Source organism: Balaenoptera physalus, assembly GCF_965194825.1.
Source record: "Balaenoptera physalus genome assembly, chromosome: 5".
Taxonomy (NCBI): domain Eukaryota; kingdom Metazoa; phylum Chordata; class Mammalia; order Artiodactyla; family Balaenopteridae; genus Balaenoptera; species Balaenoptera physalus.
Window position 1 is genome coordinate 117138437 of NC_138884.1, and position 19415 is coordinate 117157851.

Here is a 19415-nt window from a genome sequence, read left to right on the forward strand (position 1 = left end):
AATATGATCTACATTATTAAAGCTAGTAAACACAGTAATAATACTTTACCCTAATGTCTGAATTATGTTACTGAATATACTATTGTTTCCTGGGTACAATCTAGGTTACATTAATAGAAAACAAGGAATTATCATTAATTCGTGCTAAGAAGAGAAGTGACGAACTAGGGTTAAGCAACATTTGGTTCATTCAAGCAAATATGGAGTATTTTACAGGGACATTTAATATTGGGGTAAGTAATCAAGCAATTTCAATTTCTTTAATTAACTAAATAAGAAAAATAATATGTCTTAGAGTAAATAAAGGTGATACTTTTATTTTCTTTGCTAAACAAGAAATTTATAACTTTTGTTTTCTACTGTCTATAAAGTCTAGCCTATTAATGAATATTACTTCATTCACAGCATTTCATCATTACATGGTAGAGATAATATTTGTTCCTCTACCAGACGAGAACTTTATTTTCTTCACTGCAGAATCTCCAGTGCCTAAAAAATTGTTTGACACATAGCAAGTACTTAAAAATAGTTACTAATTGAATGAATAAATGAATTCTAATGAAGATGACTTCGCTTGGTTTATTCTACATTTTTAGAAGATAATGAAAGAAGAGAAAAACAGAGAATATAATAGGAAAAAAATAGCTTGTTAACAGCCTGTAAATACTAGAGTTGCTTTTAGATAATAACTTTCTTTAGCAAGGATTTGATATCTACATGTATTTTAAGTTTCCAATAGACAGAAAGTATATTGGTGATGTTTCTGAAACCTTCAGATCAAATTGTTACTGTTTGATGCTACTAAAAAGACCGAAGATAAAGTGATTCTGCCAGTTCCCTTAAACCCAGGGTTGTATGCTCTGGTGGAATTTGAGTTTCATTAAGATGTTAACATTGCTGCTGTTCTTGTATCTGTTTTAAATAATTTTTTCTTATTTTTATAGGACTAAGTGCTCAATATAGAAAACTACATAATAGTATAAGGAAGAATCACCAGTATTTCAGCTAGTGAGAGATAAATACTGTCAAAACCCTTTGGTCTTTATGTATTTATGCACACAAACAAATGCATGTTTACACATGTGTTAACATTGTTGAGGTCATACTACATAGGTCCTGCTTTACCTGAAATTGTCATAAATACTTTCCCTACTCATTAATCGTATTTCTTTTTTGTTGTTATTATAATGTAATTGTTACTATTATGTATATCTTAGGCATCACTTAAGATTTTTGATACCTTTGCCTAATCACTTTCTAGGAAGGTTGTGCTAATTTGCATTCCCAACTGTATATGTTCATATAACATATACAGTGGGCTTGTCTAGGTGGAGTTCTTGTCCAGTCTCAGAAGTTCAGACCTTTTGTAGTACTTATGATTTTTGTCCAATGAAATTCATTTCTTAAATACCAACTACTGCAAATTTGTGGGGTTTATTGTTATTTTTATAGCCTAAAAAGTATATAGTTTGTTTCCTTTGTAGATATAATATAGATTGGTTATCTCAAGCCAAGCTTATAGAAAGAGAAGTAAACTTTTAAGAAAACTGTTAATAAGGATATTCAGGAAAATATAGACATCTCATACAGCAACTTCAAATTAAATATATATTTATATGCTGCTTAAATTTTACATAAATGATGAGGTAGAGGATAAAGCTTCTCCCACAAAACAAGCCATTAAACCAATGCCCATGTTACCAGTACACCAGGCAGAATGTATAAGGTAGCAAGATATTGCTGCCTATTTACTCACCTCTCAAATCACAAAATTCCCAGCCTATCAGCCATACATCTCTTTACCCTTCTGTGGCTTAAAAGTGATAAATCATTCTGGCATATTCTTGTAACTTTCAAGGTCATATAATTCACTAACACCAACTAACAATGTATATGTCTTTTGGGAAGTGATATTTTTCCCAAATATCATAGTAATGTATCCATAATGGGTTTTTTTCTTTCATAATTACTTTGTCAAGATATATGGAAAATGAATTAAAATCACTTGGAGGATTAAACCAAAATTAGATTTACTCTCAAGAATATAATTTGTGGGCTTCCCTGGTGGTGCAGTGGTTAAGAATCTGCCTGCCAATTCAGGGGACACGGGTTCGAGCCCTGGTCCAGGAAGATCCCACATGCCGCAGAGCAACTAAGCCCGTGCACCACAACTACTGAGCCTGCTCTCTAGAGCCCGTGAGCCACAACTACTGAGCCCGTGTGCCACAACTGCTGAAGCCCGTGCGCCTAGAGCCCATGCTCCGCAAGGAGAAGCCTGCGCACCGCAACGAAGAGTAGCGCCGCTCGCTGCAACTAGAGAAAGCCCATGCTCAGCAACGAAGACCCAATGCAGCCAAAAATAAATAAAATAAAATAAATAAATTTATTTAAAAAAAGAATATAATTTGCCTAGGAGGATAATTGTAGTATTGTCACTAGATAAATCAAACTAAATGCACCAGTGGCTCTAACTCTTGTATTAAATAAATTCCAATGAAAATACTGTAACTAGAGAGGAAATCAGAATAACAGGTATCAGAAATGCATGAAAACTCCATTAATTCACAATTTTGTGGTATTTCAAATAGGGGTTTAGTTGGCATTTATCTTGGCTTAGTAAATGCCTTTTTCTTCTACTGTTTTTCTTTAGACATAAAAGTTAATGATGTAAACAAGATTTTAAGGGGAGAATTTTAAAGTCTTCGAACCAACTATCTTGCAGAACTTAAAACAAATCAATTATACATGAGAATTGAAATACTAATTATTAGTCTTATCTCCATTAATACAACAACCTATATCAGGCAAAAATGAATAGATTTACTAACATTGTTAAACTAGTGTGACTTGAAATAATGGAAGAGAACAAATCTAAATATTTTCAGGTCTTTAAACAAGGTCTTCCATCACCCCCAAGGGCTGTGCCTCCCCCATGTAACCAGAATCAATGAGGTAATACAGTGTTTGTTCCAAAGAGCATTTTGTAGTTTCTGATTTACGTTGTGCTTATTTGAGAAATATATTTCTTTAGAAATACAAATGTCCAATAAGCTTATAAATAACATTCAAAGTCTCTAGTAACCAGATGCATTTCAACTTGAACAACAAAGATATTCCATTCTTGCTCTTAACATTTGCAAAGATTTTTTTAAATATTATTACTGTGAGGCTTTTAAAATATTATTGACTGTAAGGCTTCAGTGAAGGGGGCCTAATCATATGGGAGCTTTGAAATTTTTCATTTACATGATATTTGTAATGATTTGTTAATGACATGGAATGTTAGTTATAATGGTAAACAGAGAAAATTATATAAACATAATAGTTAAGAGTATGCATTTTAACATTGAATTTAACTTGTGCTAAAGTCTCCGCTTGGCCACTTACTAGTTGTATGGCCTCATCCTCAATCCTCAGTTTTTTCATCTATGACATGGACGTAACATATCTGGCTCATGGGATGTTGATACAATGTGCATGAAGCACTTAGCAAGTTGCCTAGCATTTAGGAAGTACTCAAAAAATTGGGCCTCTTTTTACTCTGTGCAGTGTGATCTCAACCATGTGAAAACTGCATTAAAAAGGATGAGAGGAAATTATGCTAATATGTATTTTTTTAAGGTGGCTATCTCTAGATACTATGTAATAATATTTTTCTTTATTCAAAATTTTCAGAATATTCCATATTTAACATGTTATCATTTTTATATTCACATACTGTAAGCAGTAAAAATAGAAGAAATCAATATATGTGCTTAATATTTTATGGATAGATACCTAGCTTATTTAGCCAAGAAAGGCTAATAGGACCCTAAGGATTACTATAAGGTATCTAAAAGAATTCTGAACATACAAGATACATATATAATTATATATGTATATATAATTTCTTTTAAAACAAGTATTTGATTATCTTAGAAATACCTTTTGGTTTTGTTTTTAAATACAAAACTCGTTTCAAAATTGAGAAACATCCGAGAAGGTTTTTTTTCCTTCCAGTTTGAATGTATGCAGCTGTATGACCCTGAATTGAATATGTGTTATGGACTGAAAGTTTGTGCCCCACCTCCACCACCAAAAAATTCATGTGTTGAATTCCTCAACCCCTCATGTGATGGTATTAAGAGGTGGGACCTTTGGGAGGTAATTGGGTCATGAGGGTGGTGCTCTCTGAGTGGAATTAGTGCCCTTATAAGAAAAGAGCTTGTGCCCCCTCTTAGTTCTCCACCATGTGATGATACAGTGAGAAGACAGCCATCTGCAAACCAGGAAGGGGGTCCTCACTAGACATCAGATCTGCCAGCACCCTGATCTTGGACTTCCCAGCCTCCAGAACTAAGAAAAATGTTTGCTGTTTAAACCACCAAGTTTATGATAGTTTTTTAAGAGCAGTCCAAACTAAAACAGTATATATCAATTATCATACCCTTAAAGGGCAACTTAGAAAAGATTGCTTTAAAAGTGGACTTTTTAAGGCTATTTTTTTAAGAAGTCTATTATCACCTTCTTGTCTAGTGCAAGATAAATAATCTTCCTTGTTGTGAAAACTTACTTTATAAGATTTTACTTTTTAAGACCTAATTTATTATGTGTAGTAATACCTGTGCTCTCAAACAGTATGACAAAAACCTTGTTGTCAAACAGTATTACTGAAAGGGCCACGACTATGGAAAAACACACACTTTGCATTAAGAAACAAAAACTGTGTCAGTGCTGAACAACTTGCCCACCGAAATGTTTTAGTTGGGTAATTTCAATAGTAACATAGAGTCATCTCAAACAGGTGATAAGGTATTGATTTCTAACAGTATTGGTGAATATTTTCTATTTATCAATATATATCAAAATCTCTAAACAGTTTATTTTTGAGTTATCTGTTTTTACTTTTTTCTATTTCACCCATAACAATTTTTAATATGATTGTTTATGATTCATCAGTGCTAAGTGCTTAATTACAAGCTCATTTCTAGTTATGTAATTAGAAGAAGCATATACAATTATAGAATGTAATTCAGTAACACTTTTGATGAATGATTTATGTAATCCTTGTTTTAAAGGGAAAGGAACTTGAGAAATTATATATTCTGCAAACACAATTTTTAAAAAATCATTAAGGCAATGAAGGACTTTCCAGGTGAAGTTGACAGGTATTGCAACCCCCTTCTCCCCAAGAGAGATCAGACCCCCAAATAACAAAGAGAACAAGAACCAGAAAAATCATCCTCCATCTTTAATGAAACAGTGTTCGAGATTCTATAACTTGAACTACAATATTTGAAGATAGAAAGCAGACTGACTGAAGAAAAAATTATTGAGTAGAGAAGAGGAAAATCAGACTTAAATGCATGGGGAGAGGGAGGGTCAAGAGGGCTATCAGGAAGCAAGTCACTTTGCTCTCACAGAATCCCAGAAAATTTCAGGAATTCAGGATACCAGAAACCACAGAGGAAGGGTATAAGAAGGGGCTGGAATCATGTTTAATTAAAAATTTTATTTAGAGACCCAGATTCCCACCACCACCTTGTGTAGGCAAGTAACTATTTCCCCCAACTCCTGCAAGAGACCGGAAGTTTATTCTATGAGAAAAGTGTAATAGAGACTCTCCAAGTATAGGGAGAGAAGGGTGAGAATGATGTGACACCGAAAATAAGAACTAAGTTCCCTTAATTCCAGAATTCCTTCAGAAGCCAGAATCATCTCCTCAATCAGAGATTAAAAGAGTCTCTTTACAGAATCAGAACTATCCCCAGAGAAAATACAATAGCTGTAATTTTTTTTAAAAAAGCCAGCTGGCCACCTGGTCACCCAGTCACTAAGGTAGCCCACCTTCAAGCCTTTCATTCAGACTTCCGATCAACTTTTTAGTGATTCACTCTTATATGAACTGACAGCCAAGGAATATCAAAACGTGGAAAACTTCCAAAATAGAAGAGACCAAAGGAACAAACACAACGAAAGGAGAAATTAGAAAAGATATTGCATTAATGAAACACGGATAGAATGAAAAAGAAAAACCATCAGAGAACAAGAACCATCAGAGCACAAGAAAGAACTTCTAAAAACATGTTAGCCAAAATAAAAAGCAAGTAGAAAATCTAAAAGATGAAGTGTAGGACATCACCTGAAAAAAACAGGACCAAAAAAAAAAGACATAGAGATAGGAGCTGAAAGAAGCTTTTTTTTTTTTTTCTCAAATAGAGATTTAGTCCATGAATCCAATACCTCAGTATTCTCAATAATAGGAGAACCAGAAAGAGAAAACAGATAAAATGATGGGGAGGAAAATATCAAAGAACTAATATATGACCATGTGTCAGGATGTGTTTCTCTTGACTGAAAAAGCCCACTTAAAAAATGACCTAAAGCAAGGCACATTGTTGTGGGGGGAAAAGCATAAAAAAATTTTAAAAAAGGAGAAGTGTTGTGATAAAAAAAAGAAGTTCCTAACAGCTTCCAAAGAGAAAAAAACAAAAGAGGTCACATAGAGAATATCTGGAATCAAAATGCCATCACAATTCTCAATAGCAACATGGAAAGCTAGAAGACAGTGAAGCGATGCCTTCAAAATTCTAAAGGAAAGTTTCCAACCTAAAATTTTATGCCTGACCAATCAATCAATCATGTATGAAAGTAATAAAGAAAATGTCTCAAGAAAATGTGCATAGTTATGTAAAAGATGTGCTTCACTAAAATAAGAGAGTAGATAATAAAAAGGAGTAAGTGGTATCTAATCACGAGTGGGTGAAGAGAGTTCTTGGTATGATGGCAAAGGGAAGTCACAGGACCAGACAGCTAGGTAGCAGGCATAGAAAGCAGTGAGCCCATGTTTTACTAAAAGGTCAGGAGGCCCAGGAAAGATGTCTTCAGGAAAAAAAAAATGGAGCTGGCCAATTATTTGACAGTTTTCACACAGTGGAAAATTTTACCATAGAGCATTTTATAGAACTTCTGTGCAGGGAAAGTCTTGGATGTTAAAAAAAAAAAAAAAATTGTATGGCACAATTAGTTTTGATTTGAAAGAGCAATATACATTTATTATATAGAAAAACAGAGATGGATTTCAGGAAAGAAAACCAATGAGTTGAAAAGCATTAGCTTTGGTCACCAAATTTTCTTTCGGGGTAGAGAAGTGTGTACAGAACAAGGAACTTTTTTTGTCATTACATGCCTTTTAGCATTATTTGAGTCATTACATGCCTTTTAGCATTATTTGAATTTTAAAGCCAATTACCTGTAACATAATTGCATGGAAGTTTTTAAAGAAGAGGAACAGGAGCACACAACTGGGACCAAGCTTGCTTCTAAGATATCTGGTTAAGAATCTTTCTTTGAGAAGCAAAGGCTCAGAGCATGATTGGGTTGGGGCAAATTTAGAGATCATTCAGTTCAGTCTTCTCATTTTGTAAATATAAAAGTTGAGGCTCCACCTGGGGATGAGGAACATAGCAAGTTAGTGTGAGAGCTGGGACTAGAATCCAGTCATTGACTTCCTGTTCACTCCCCACATCTAAAGAAAGGAGTAAATGGGAACATAGAGAATTAGAATAACTTTTGGTGTTAGAGAGATTGAATTTAAATCTTGTCTTCATCATTTGTGACCTTGGACCAGCCACTTGGCCTTTTTGTAAAATGGGGTATAACAACACCTATATGCATGGTTTGGACTAGGAAAAGGCTAATAAATGTTAAATGAATCTTTAAAAAGTAAACAAACAAAAACCCCCAAGGACAGGATGCCTAGTAGAGTCATAAATACATCCAGCACAAGCTTAGTTTTGGGAGTGTGAATAAGGCATAGTCTTACTATCTTTCAAAATATGTCTTACATTAAAAATCAATACATACTATTTACCGACATATATGTTCTTAGACCATATGTGTATCTTTACCAACATATATGTTTGTAGACTATATCGGTATCTTTATCAACGTATATTTTCTTAGAGAAGAATCAATCAGTTTGTCTAGAATCTTGCCTTGTTTTTTAGAAGCTGCCCGTTGAAAGACATTCTGAGAGTGAGTGATGATTAATTTTGTTTATTTACCACCACATATAGCAGAGATACGTGGATTGAGGTTCCCTGGCTGTTCGGTTATGTTTCATTGGCTTACATCATAGGGTGTGTTATAGTTAAAACTTTAATGACATATAGATTAATTGAAGTAGAAATGTGAAGGAAAGGTCCTTAATTTATAGTCCGTGGATTCTGCAGCATTTATTTGGATCAAAAATATTTACATTTACTTTGGAATATGCATTACCTTGGCCAATAGATAAGTTTACAATTCAATTTTTATCCTTTATTAGAATTCAGTGTATGTACAGAGAACCACAATACCGAATTTTGGGGGTCAGTCAGTGAAACACTTGTTTGCTATGTTGTCAGCAAACCATTGATTAAATATGGGTGTTTTTCCCCCAGCACATTAACCTTTATTAGATACTCATAGTTGATGTTTTGATACTCTTTCTACAGTTGTCAGATCTATCAGTGTGTATATTAATAAATCTATCCATTGTGTATTATATTACAAACTCTCTGGGTCAGATGCTTTAAATGTAATTAGAAATTAGATTTCATACCAGTTTCTGTAGATAGGAATGGTTTAAGAAAAAAATGTAGATGTATTTCTCTTCGTCCTTTCCTTTCTTTGTCACTTCCTTTATGTGTAACCAGCACATATTCCATTCCTTCTTCTCTTAAATCAGTGGTGAACCTAAGAGTGATACCCAAAAATTCTTCATTAAAAAAGATGGTCTCTAAGCTTCCTTCCAGCTCCAAGTATGTTGGTCAGAGAAGGCATAGCATGATGTAATGGAAAGCCTGTGAGCTTTGGAGTCAGACCTGGATTCAGAGTTCATCTGGAATGTTTGCTGGCTAGGTGATCTTGTCATGTTATTGCAAGAGATAATAAGAGCTATTTAAAGTATTAAAATTTTTTTTAAAAGAATTAAATGATTAAATCAAGAAAAAATCTTTGTAAAGATTTTGACATCTAGCAGACACTGCATACATGCTAGTCCCCTAAGGTGTTGTAATTCCAGAAGATAGTAAGACCAATGAGATGAATAAAATGAGAGGACGTATACAGTAGTCCCCCCATATCTGTGGTTTTGCTTTCCTCTGTTTCAGTTACCTGTGGTCTGTCATGGTCAGAAAATATTAAATGGAAAATTCCAAAAAGAAACAGTTCATAAGTTTGAAATTATACACTCTCCTCCAACCAGCCCAGGACATGAATCGTCCCTTTGTCCAGGGTTTCCGTGCTGTATACGCTCTCCCCCTACCAGCCACCACCCCCATCCCCAGTATGGGAACAAGCATAGTACAGTTGATTGACCCTTGAACTACATGGGTTTGAACTGCATGGGTCCACTTATTTTTTTCAGTAAATATATACTACTGTACTACATGAGCTGTGGTTGATTGAATCCGCAGGTGCAGAACCATGGATAAGGAGGGCCAACTCTAAAGTTTTACTCAGATTTTCGGCTGCGTGGGGCGGGGGGGTTGGGGGAGAGGTCAAAGCCCCTAAACTGCTCATTGGTTAAGGGTCAACAGTATTTATAGAGTTCAGTACTATCCCTGGTTTCAGGCATCCACTGGGGGTCTTAGAACATATCCCCTGTGGCTAAGGGGGGACTACTGTATTTGCATAGAGTAGTTATCTAGGATGGAAGACTCCAAACTGTCTGAGTTGGGGTCCTTAATTTGTTGTGTCACCTGGAACAAGTTACTTGACCTCTCTGGGCTTCAATTTCCTCATCTTAAAACAGTACCTACTTTACGATATTTGTACACCCATGTTCATAGCAACAGTATTCGCAGTAGCTGAGGTGGAAGCAACCCAAATGTCCGTGGATGGATGAATAGATAAACAAAATGTGGTACATATATATACAGTTGTCCCTTGGTATCCATGGGGGATTGGTTTCAGGACCCCCTCATATACCAAAGTCCGAGGATGCTCAAGTCCCTTATAAAAAATGGCATAGTATCTGCATATAACCTACACACATTCTTTCATATATTGATACCTTAAATAATCTCTAGATTACTTATAATACCTAATACAATGTAAATGTTATGTAAATAGTTGTATGTACAATGTAAATGCTACGTAAATAGTGGCTGGTGCATGGCAAATTGAAGTTTTGCTTTTTTGGAACTTCCTGGAATTTTTTTTTAATATTTTCAGTTCGAGGTTGACTGATCTGCAGATGTGAGACCTGCAGATATGAAGGGATGAGTGTATACAATGGAATATTATTAAGAAGTCCTATCAAATGCTACAACATGGATGAGACTTGAGGACATTATACCAAATGAAATAAGCCAGTCACAAAAAGACAAATACTGTATGATTCCATCATATGAAGTATCTAAGGTGGTCACATTCATAGAAACAGAAAGTAGAATAGTGGTTACCAGGGGCTGGAGGGAGGGAGAAAAGGGAAGTTGTTGTTCAACAGATATAGAGTTTCAGTTTTGCAAGATGAAAAAATTCTGAAGGTCTGTTTCACAACGATGTGAATATACTTAACACTATTGGGCTGTACACTTATAACGGTTAAGATGGTAAGTTTTATGTTCTCTTTTTTTACCACAATAAAATAGGTAGAAAAAAATATATATATATAGTACCTACTTCATAGTGTTGTGCATTAAACAAGTAAATACATGTAAAGCACTTAGAATAAGCACTTAGCATTACTCAGGAATATTAAATTATTATTATTATTATTATTATCATTATTATCAGTATCACTCCATGTTTCATGAACATGCTTTCTACTGTTTGCCTCTGTGCTTCTTGCTCCTTTGCTTTTGGAATTCCTTTCCATCCTACAAGGCCCTCCTCAAACACCACCTCCTCCAGTTCACCATCCCTGATTTTTCCCCATCTGAATATCCCACTCCCTCCTTTGATGTTTCTATTTGTACTTTTTTAATGGCACTTAATGCATTCTGTCTTGTATGATACAGGTTTGGGTACTACTTGGATGCTGTTGGTGTGTAGTGTTTTACTCTTCTTTGTATCCCCTGTGAGTCACACATGTTAGCACATGAAATAACCAGAACTTTGTGAGTTGCTTAAACCTATACCATTTGCACATGAGTTAATTAATGTATTACATGATTTGGATTAAGTTGTCACTGTTGACAGAGCATCGAAAAGGGATCATATTTTTGACCTTTGTATTCCAAGCCACTACCATAATACTGATATATAAGAAATGCCCAGTGATTGCTGAATGAATTAATGAATGAACCGATTAATGAATCAATGAATTGTGCAGTTTCTAGAACTATTAATAATTATAGACCTTTAAAGATCAATAAGAAAGAATAACAAATTCCTCAACAAAATCACTCAACTTCATGTTGCTGCAGAAGCTCTCCATGCCACTTGTCTCATGATTTTTTTTTTTAGTGTATTTATTCTACTAAGGATTTAAATAAGATACAAAAATGGAAGTGGTTGATGTGAATCTTAAGGCTTAATATCTATAGGTTTTCATCTGCATTCATTTTCTATTTCTGCTGTAGCAAATTACCACAAATTTGGCAGCTTAAAAATAACCTATATTATCTCAACATATAACAAATGTTATCTTAAAATAACATATTTCTGTCGGTCAGAAATCCAGGTGGACTCAACTAGTTTGTCTGCACCAGGTGTCATTAGGTCAAAATCAGCTGTTGACTTGGTTCGGCTCTTATCTGAAGTCTCTGAGGGAGTGGTCCCAGGACCATTCAAGTTGTTGGTAGAATTCAGCTCCACGCAGTTATAGGACTAAGGTTCCTGTTCCCTTGCTGAGTCAGAGGGGAGTCGTTCTCAGGTTCTACAGCTACCCACACTCCCTGTCTCATGGCCTCCTTCACCATGAAAGCCAGCAATGGTGGGTCAAGTCCTTCTCTCTGACTTTTCTATTTCGTCTCTTGTTTCCTGCCTCAGAAAGTTCTTTACTTTTAAGGCCTCACATAATTAGATTGAGCCCACCCATGTAATCCAAAATAATCTTATTTTAAGGTCCTTAATCTTAATTACATCTGCAAAAAATTCTTGCTGTGTTGACTGGATTCCAGGGATTAGGATGCAAACATCTTTAGGAGGTCATTCTGCCTGCCATACCATCCCTGTCTCTTTTTTTTTTTTTTTTTGCAATTTATTTGTTTACATAACCATGTCATTTGTCCTTTAGAGTTTCCTGCAGTGTGGATTTTGCTGATTTCATCCCCCTGGTGTTGTTTCACGTACTACCCTGTTCCCTGTATTGCCTAGAGATTGCTACTTAGGTCTAGATTGTAGCAACATAATCAGATCCAGGTTCACTTTTGGGATAAGACTACATCACAGGTGGTGGTGTGTTCTATCAGTAGGCCCATGTCTGGTTGTCTCTTGTGTAACGTGAGCAGCATTCATGGTCATTGCCCCAGCTCATTACTTCAATAAGGATTGCAAATTGCTGACATTCTATTTTAATAGTCTGCCTTCATTTACTTTCCTTTATCAACTATTTGGTTACACTGAGGTACAGTTCACATAGGAAAGGCCAGAGAAAACTTTATTATTTTTTTATATTTTCCAGTTTTCAAAGTGAATTGGTTATCTGCCAGAAGTGACCAGTTAGGCTTTTTTTTTTTTAGTATAATTATTATTGACTCACCAATTTAATATTTGAAATGCTTCAATCCATTGATGTTACAGTTCTCATTCATGCTTAGATATTCCCATTGACTCCTGAGTGTTTTTGACAAGGCTTCAATGGTATCTGATAGCATCCATGCTTTCAGTATAACAAGATGTTCCAGCTCATCTTGTATATTTCCTGCCTCATGTCTGACATCAGCTATGTCTCCATGGAGCTCAAAATTCTTTTAAGAGCAGATGCTGTTATTTACCACAGTCTAGGTACTAGGGATGGTCATTGCTACTGGTTTGGTCTTTGTTTCTAGGCTTTTCAGTGATCTGAACTAGGCAATACCTTTTATTTATTTATTTATTTATTTATTTATTTTTTAAACAAAATCTTCATGGGTTCATACTGATACTTCCAACTTAAATTCAGCACTACGGGATTTTAACCTAACCTCACTTGTCTATCCTTATATTTTCTTCTATGCTAAAAAAAATTCTGTTTCCTAATGACATAGCATGTTTCTTACTTGTTTTATCTCATAATATGCACATTAGAGTTCTAAAACAACAAACAGTAACAATGATTACTGAAATAGTTCTGAGAATTTTTTTTTTTGAGAATTTTTAAACATTATTTTTTATACAATAGCATCTTCCATAGCCATGTATATTCTTCATTCCTTTTTATAGCTGCAGAGTACTCCATTACATTTATTCTACCAGTGCTCTGTCAGTGGGAAATTGGCTTGTTTCCATTTTGTTGTTATTTCAAATATTGCCTCAACAAATCTTTTTATATGTTTGTCAGTGTGTCCACTGGATAGATTTTATTACAAGTGAAAGCACAAATTACACGTAATTTTGCTGAATATTGTTAAGTTCTTCCTCCAAAGGGTTGTGACATTTTTGTATTCCCACCAGCAGTATATCATGGTGTCTGTTTCCTCACAGTCTGGCTGATAGACTGTTATCAAATTTTAGGATTTTTTTGCCACAGTAATAGGTGATCATTAGATAATTATCTTAGTATAATTTCAATAATTATTTCTCTTATTTTGAACAATATTGAACAACTTTGGTTTATGGCCTATTTGCATATTATTGTTCATGAATTGTCCAAATCTTTTGCCCATTTTACTGTGAGATTATTAGGCTTTTTCTTTATATTTAAAAGCCTGTTATATATTAGGGATATTAACCCTTTGCACTATAAATTGCAAATCTTTTTCTCTATCATTTGTCTTTTTACATATAATTTTTGGTTTTTGTCATTTGAAAGGGTTTTGTTTTTTTTTTTTTTCATTTTTACTTTGACGTACTTATTAACCTTACCCCTTATTATGTGTGGACTTTCAGACATAGTTAGGAAATTATTTCCCACTCCCCTAGGTTATGGAGAAATTTACTCATGTCCTTTTATTTGTTAATTTTTTCTTGCATGTTAAATCTCTAACCCATTTGAAATTTATGTGTGGTGAGAGGAAAGGATCTAATTTTATTTTTTATAGAGCTATCAGGTTAACCCAACGTCACTTATTAAAAAGTCCATCTTGTCCCCAGTGGTTTGAAGTGCCACCTTTGTTGCATGTTAAATTTTTGTATTCATATGGTTCCATTGATCTATATCTCTCATCATTATTTGCCTGTTTTTTTCTGACCTGCGTTTGATGGCATGGAAATTAGGAGCACGTGATGCAATAAAACCTTTTAGACCTAATAAAATCCATCATGTAAATAGTTCTTAGAATTAGTTGTTTTGTTTAAATGAGGGAAATAAGCTCACTCTTTAGCATGTAGCAAAAGGAATGTGAACCTAAGTAAAGAGAGATTTATAAAAATAAATTGTCGAAACTTTTCTTTATGAGGGTTTCATGGGGAAGCAGCCTGATATGATTAACACTTGAGGTCAGGCTCTGGGTCAGGATCCCACCCTTCAGGAGCTGCTATGTTGTGAGCATGTTCTTCATTTCCCCGAGCTTTAGTTTCCTCACTTCTCAGATGGAGATAATAAAATCTTTCAGGGCTGTTGTGAGCACAGAAGGATCTGCGTACCGTCACCCAGCATAGCTGCCAACACATAAAGGGCACTAGGTGAGTGATGGTTCTCTTCTCTCTCCCTCCAGGGAAAAATGCATCTATAATTTTTACTATGAGGTTTTCTCCAGCTACTCATGAAAATAAGAACTAGCCCGATTTTTACCCTGCAAAGCTGGTTAAATAAAGGGGCAGATGAGAAATCAAGATTCTTTAATTCTCCAGTCGTTGGTGCTGCCTTCACTGGACAGCAGCCTGCCTAGGCTCTTTTTTCACAGTGAGACAGGAAAGGTGGTTGACAGCAGCCATAGGGATTGTTGACTTCTATGGAGGTGATGGAAGCCTGGTAGGAGGGGAGAATTCAGGAGCAGGGTTGAGAGCAGAGAGCTTGCTTTTCTCTTCTCGGTACAACTTTGTTTTTGGTTTTCCAGTTCAAAAGGTGAATCTGACTTATACTTAACATCCAGAAATTTCCAGAAAATCTCTTTGTCTTTACCCTAAAAGCGCCTCCTTACCCTGAAGTTGAGAGATTTGTGTCTAGAAAGAACAATTATTAACCAATACAATTTGCCTCTGTTCAGAATGAAATGGAGATCTGAGCATTTTTCCGACAAAATGCTTCATCTTTCAAGATCCCTACATTTGATTTTCTTTCAGTGTTCTAGTTTTCCTTATTTAGCCTAATAATTTTCACAATTGTCTACTTTAGATTGTAAAACAGTATAGATGTATTTAAGGCATTTGTTCCAAAAACATGTTTTAAAATCATTTTAAAGTTATTTTTCTTTTCATGAATTATTGATGCGCTAATCATGACTTCAATCCATAATGTTTTTCCTTTTTAAATAAACTCATTAAAAATATTTCATACAGTTCATCATTCAGTGTTAAGAATTGTAATTATATGAATATGAACAGGCGCTACATAAATATGATTTGATCAGTTTTAGACAACACTGATTAGAGTCTATTCAGACAGCATTTGAAATACTGTTTTCAAATACACTTCTATTTAATCTTTGCAACAGCTTTGTCAGTATTATTAACCATACTTTATGGTTGAGGAGACTGAGGCCCAAAGAAGTTCAATTTTAAGCAGCCCAGGATCACACAGCCAGTTGCAGTTCTGGACTAGAAATTCTGATTCCAATGTAGAGTTCTTGCCGCAGTGCTACAGCTGAACTAAATTTTCAATCAGCAAGAGCATTAGTTTAGACATGCATACATATTGAATTCTCCATATTTAACATGACATAAGATTTTCCACTGAATGAATCCTGTGCTTCATTACAAATGTTCCATTTGTAATCTTTCAACCTCTTGCTTAATTTTCTTAATTAATATGGATAGTTAATTAGTCTTTTGGTATGTCCAAATGAGAACTATTTAAACTACTATGAAATAATATTCTGGTAACTTGAAACCTCTTAAGGAACAGTCCTCACAAAAGGTTTTTTTTTTTTTTTTTTTAATGGCACAAGGTAGCACTGTTAGTTAAAAAAGAACTTAGTGCTGAGGTCTGGTTTTGTTTTCCAGGTGGCGTTGCATGCTTGTGGAGTGGCAACAGACATGGTGATTGAGCACTGCATCAAAACACGGGCTTCCTTTGTCACGTGCCCTTGCTGTTATGGTTTCATTCAGAACACCTCAAAGTTTAATTTTCCAAAAAGGTGAAATCTTGTATTCTGCCAAAGGCACCAATATGGGTATTAAATCGGTACATAAAACTCATTTGGTATAAAGTTGCAAGGAGGTTTCAGTTTTGAGCTCATTTCCTTTTTCCGCAATGGCAAGTGTTGTTTATAAGCTGTATAAGGAAGAGAGGATCTCCTCCATGTCTGCCCTTGATTTTTTTCTCCTAAATCCAGCTCTTGCTGAAATTTAGAAGCGAGTGTATCCAGGAGTCAGCTGACTGGAAGTCTGCCAGCTTCAGCACTTCTCTGTGTGCTTCTAAATGGAAATCATCACCTATGAGAGGCAGTAGGGGTAGTGGTTAAGTGCTTAGGACCTGGAAGTATTCCACCTGGATGCAAGTATTGACTCCTCATGCTTTTGTAAATTGTTTCACCTGAGGCAATCTACTCAAACTCTTTGCCTACGTTTTCTCATCTACAAGAGGGGGATTATAATAGTAACTACCTCAGAGTTTGTATGAGAATTGAATGATATACATGTAAGTCACTTAGAAGTGGCACAGAGTGAGCACTCCATAAATGTGAGCTGTTGCTAACTACAGTAGTAACAGTAGTAGTTTTAAATTCTGCCCGCGGGTGGTGGTGGTGGTGAACCTGCAAGCTCAGTGGCCATTTTTACAGTCCTCCTTATCCCGCATAGAAAAGGGAGACATTTTAATTCTCACCACTTTCACTCAACCTAGTGGAGGGCCATTCTTGGTGTTTATGACATCTCACTCTGACTTATAGTGACGGAGAATCCAGCTGATCATTTTAATTATAGGAGAGATTAAATATGCTAGTTTTGGAAAGTCTATCCTATCATGTGTCAAAAAAGACTTCTTGATCATTTTCATCATTGCTTTTAAGAAACCTTTGAAATTTCCATTTGAATTTGTACTTAAGAGCTTCTAAGTAATTTAAAATAAAGTAAAAATAATAGCCTTCTTTTTCTTTATTTCATTATTTTGTTCTTTCCTACAATTTGCAACTGTTGAGAGAAAAACAAAGGATCTATGGAAAAGCAAAAGATAAAATATAATTTGAGGGTTATTGAATACTTGAAATTTTATTTTATTCTAAATCTATACAGATAAAAAGTGTAGTTTACAACCCATCAGGAAATTTGTAAGTCTAGCACTATAAAGATTCTTAAGAATGGTAATTTGAGTTGTTCAGCCTGCAATCTCACTTAACTGATTTTAAAGTCTCAATTTAGGGACTGTCAGCTTTTTCACATCTCTGTAGATTTACTGACATTTGCCCCCTTTGTCATTAGAGGACCACTCCCAGGTCACTATCCCTTTGCCCTCATCACCCTAGGGCCAGGTGCCAGACAACTAAGGACAGCCCCTGTGCTGCAGAACCTGCTGACATTGTTCACTCCGGCCAGTCCTAAGCTTGATCACTCTGCCCTGCCATTCCTTCCCATGGAATACGTAACAAAGGCTATAGACCATGTTTTACCCCACTGATCAACTGGGTGCTTCCCCATGTGACCCTGTATGACATGGCTTGCCCCCTCTTCTTGGGAACTGTGAATAACGAACTTTCTTTTCAGTGGCAGTCCTCTCCTGATTTGTCGGCCTCACCACACCTGAATAACGATAAAACCTACATTTTAAAGTGCCTGAATCTGTGTGCACCCATGTGGGGAAGAGAAAAAAGTTACACTTCTCTAATAGTGTAAACAATCTTTGAAAGAAATTCTTTAAAATTAATTACATACCGATGGTATACTTTTGTCTTTGTATAAAGATATTTCAAACTGGCATAGTTTTTAGTTCAGGACAGTATTATATACTCTTCAGATAAAATACATATTTTTGTTAATAATTTAAATTCTTCAAGACTATTTCTACTCTTAATCTTTGGTATTTAAAATGAGTAATTCCTTTCTCTTCTCTATTTCAGTGAACAATTCAAGAAAACTTTATCATACAAGGTAACTTTAAAAAGATCTAGATGTTTTCCTCATATACTTTTTTTTTTTTTAATTTATTTATTTTATTTTTGACTGCGTTGGGTCTTTGTTGTTGCACGTGGGCTTTCTCTAGTTGTGGCGAGCGGGGGCTACTCTTCGTTGTGGTGTGCAGGCTTCTCATTGCGGTGTCTTCTCTTGTTGCGGAGCACGGGCTCTAGGTGCACGGGCTTCAGTAGTTGTGGCTCGCGGGCTCTAGAGCACAGGCTCAGTAGTTGTGGCACACGGGCTTAGTTGCTCCGCGGCATGTGGGATCTTCCTGGACCAGGGCTCGAACCTGTGTCCCCTGCATTAGCAGGCAGATTCTTAACCACTGTGCCACCAGGGAAGCCCCCCTCATATACTTTTTATTCCTTCTTTATTTTCCCTCTCAAATTTGTAATGGAGTATATAATCTATAGTTATACTTGAATTACTCGTGAACATCTAATACGGATTTTTTTTCTTGTTGGCAAATCAAGATTAATCTTCAAGTAGTTGACAAGATTTGTGAAAGGTCTGAGAGTTTACCCGACTCACAAGCTAACAAGTTAGCCTGCCACAGTTTCATGGATGCTGGCAGAAGATAGGAAACTCCTGAGTCAGAGACAAAGGATAGAATTGCTCACAGCAGTAGGAGTAGCCAGACTATCATTTTTACACTGACTCTCCGAGGCCCAGTTCCCACAGGACAGCACAAACAGGGCCAGCTGACACCTACATATATACAGTGAGTTGCATTATAGGGGAGGAAACCTGAGTTTAGGAAACTCAAATGTTTTAAGATGTAGTCTTTAAGTAAGCATGCCTCCCCTTTTCTCTAGAGGGAGACACTGTATAGTTTCCAAGGCTATTCACTATACAAATATCTTTGAAAAGATAATCTGGAACAGAGGCGAATTTTTCTGTAAAAGGTAAGATAGTAAATATTTTAGGCTTTGCTAGCCACTTGCAAATCTCCCACATACTCTACATTGTCCTTGTCATTGTTTTTATTGGTTTACAGCCCTTTAAAAATGTAAAAGCCATTCTTAACTTTCAAGCCATACAAAAGCAGTTCATAGGCTAGATTTGGACAATGGGCCGTAATAGTTTGCCAGCCC

General features: G+C 35.6%; 1 protein-coding gene across 9 annotated transcripts in view; it reads left to right on the plus strand.

Moving 5' to 3' along the window:
- Window positions 1-19415, plus strand: part of GSTCD (glutathione S-transferase C-terminal domain containing) — a 128648-nt gene that overhangs the window by 101739 nt on the left and 7494 nt on the right. For 7 of the 9 annotated variants that reach the window (XM_082462843.1, XM_082462840.1, XM_082462842.1 and 4 more), the window contains 3 exons: window positions 105-233; window positions 16216-16349; window positions 18267-18297. In XM_082462843.1, coding sequence (XP_082318969.1) covers window positions 105-233; window positions 16216-16349; window positions 18267-18297 — 294 coding nt within the window. Of the gene's footprint in view, window positions 1-104; window positions 234-405; window positions 9001-14666; window positions 16350-18266; window positions 18298-19415 lie in introns of those variants that run through there. The other 2 variants (XM_082462845.1, XM_082462846.1) reach the window with 2 other exon arrangements.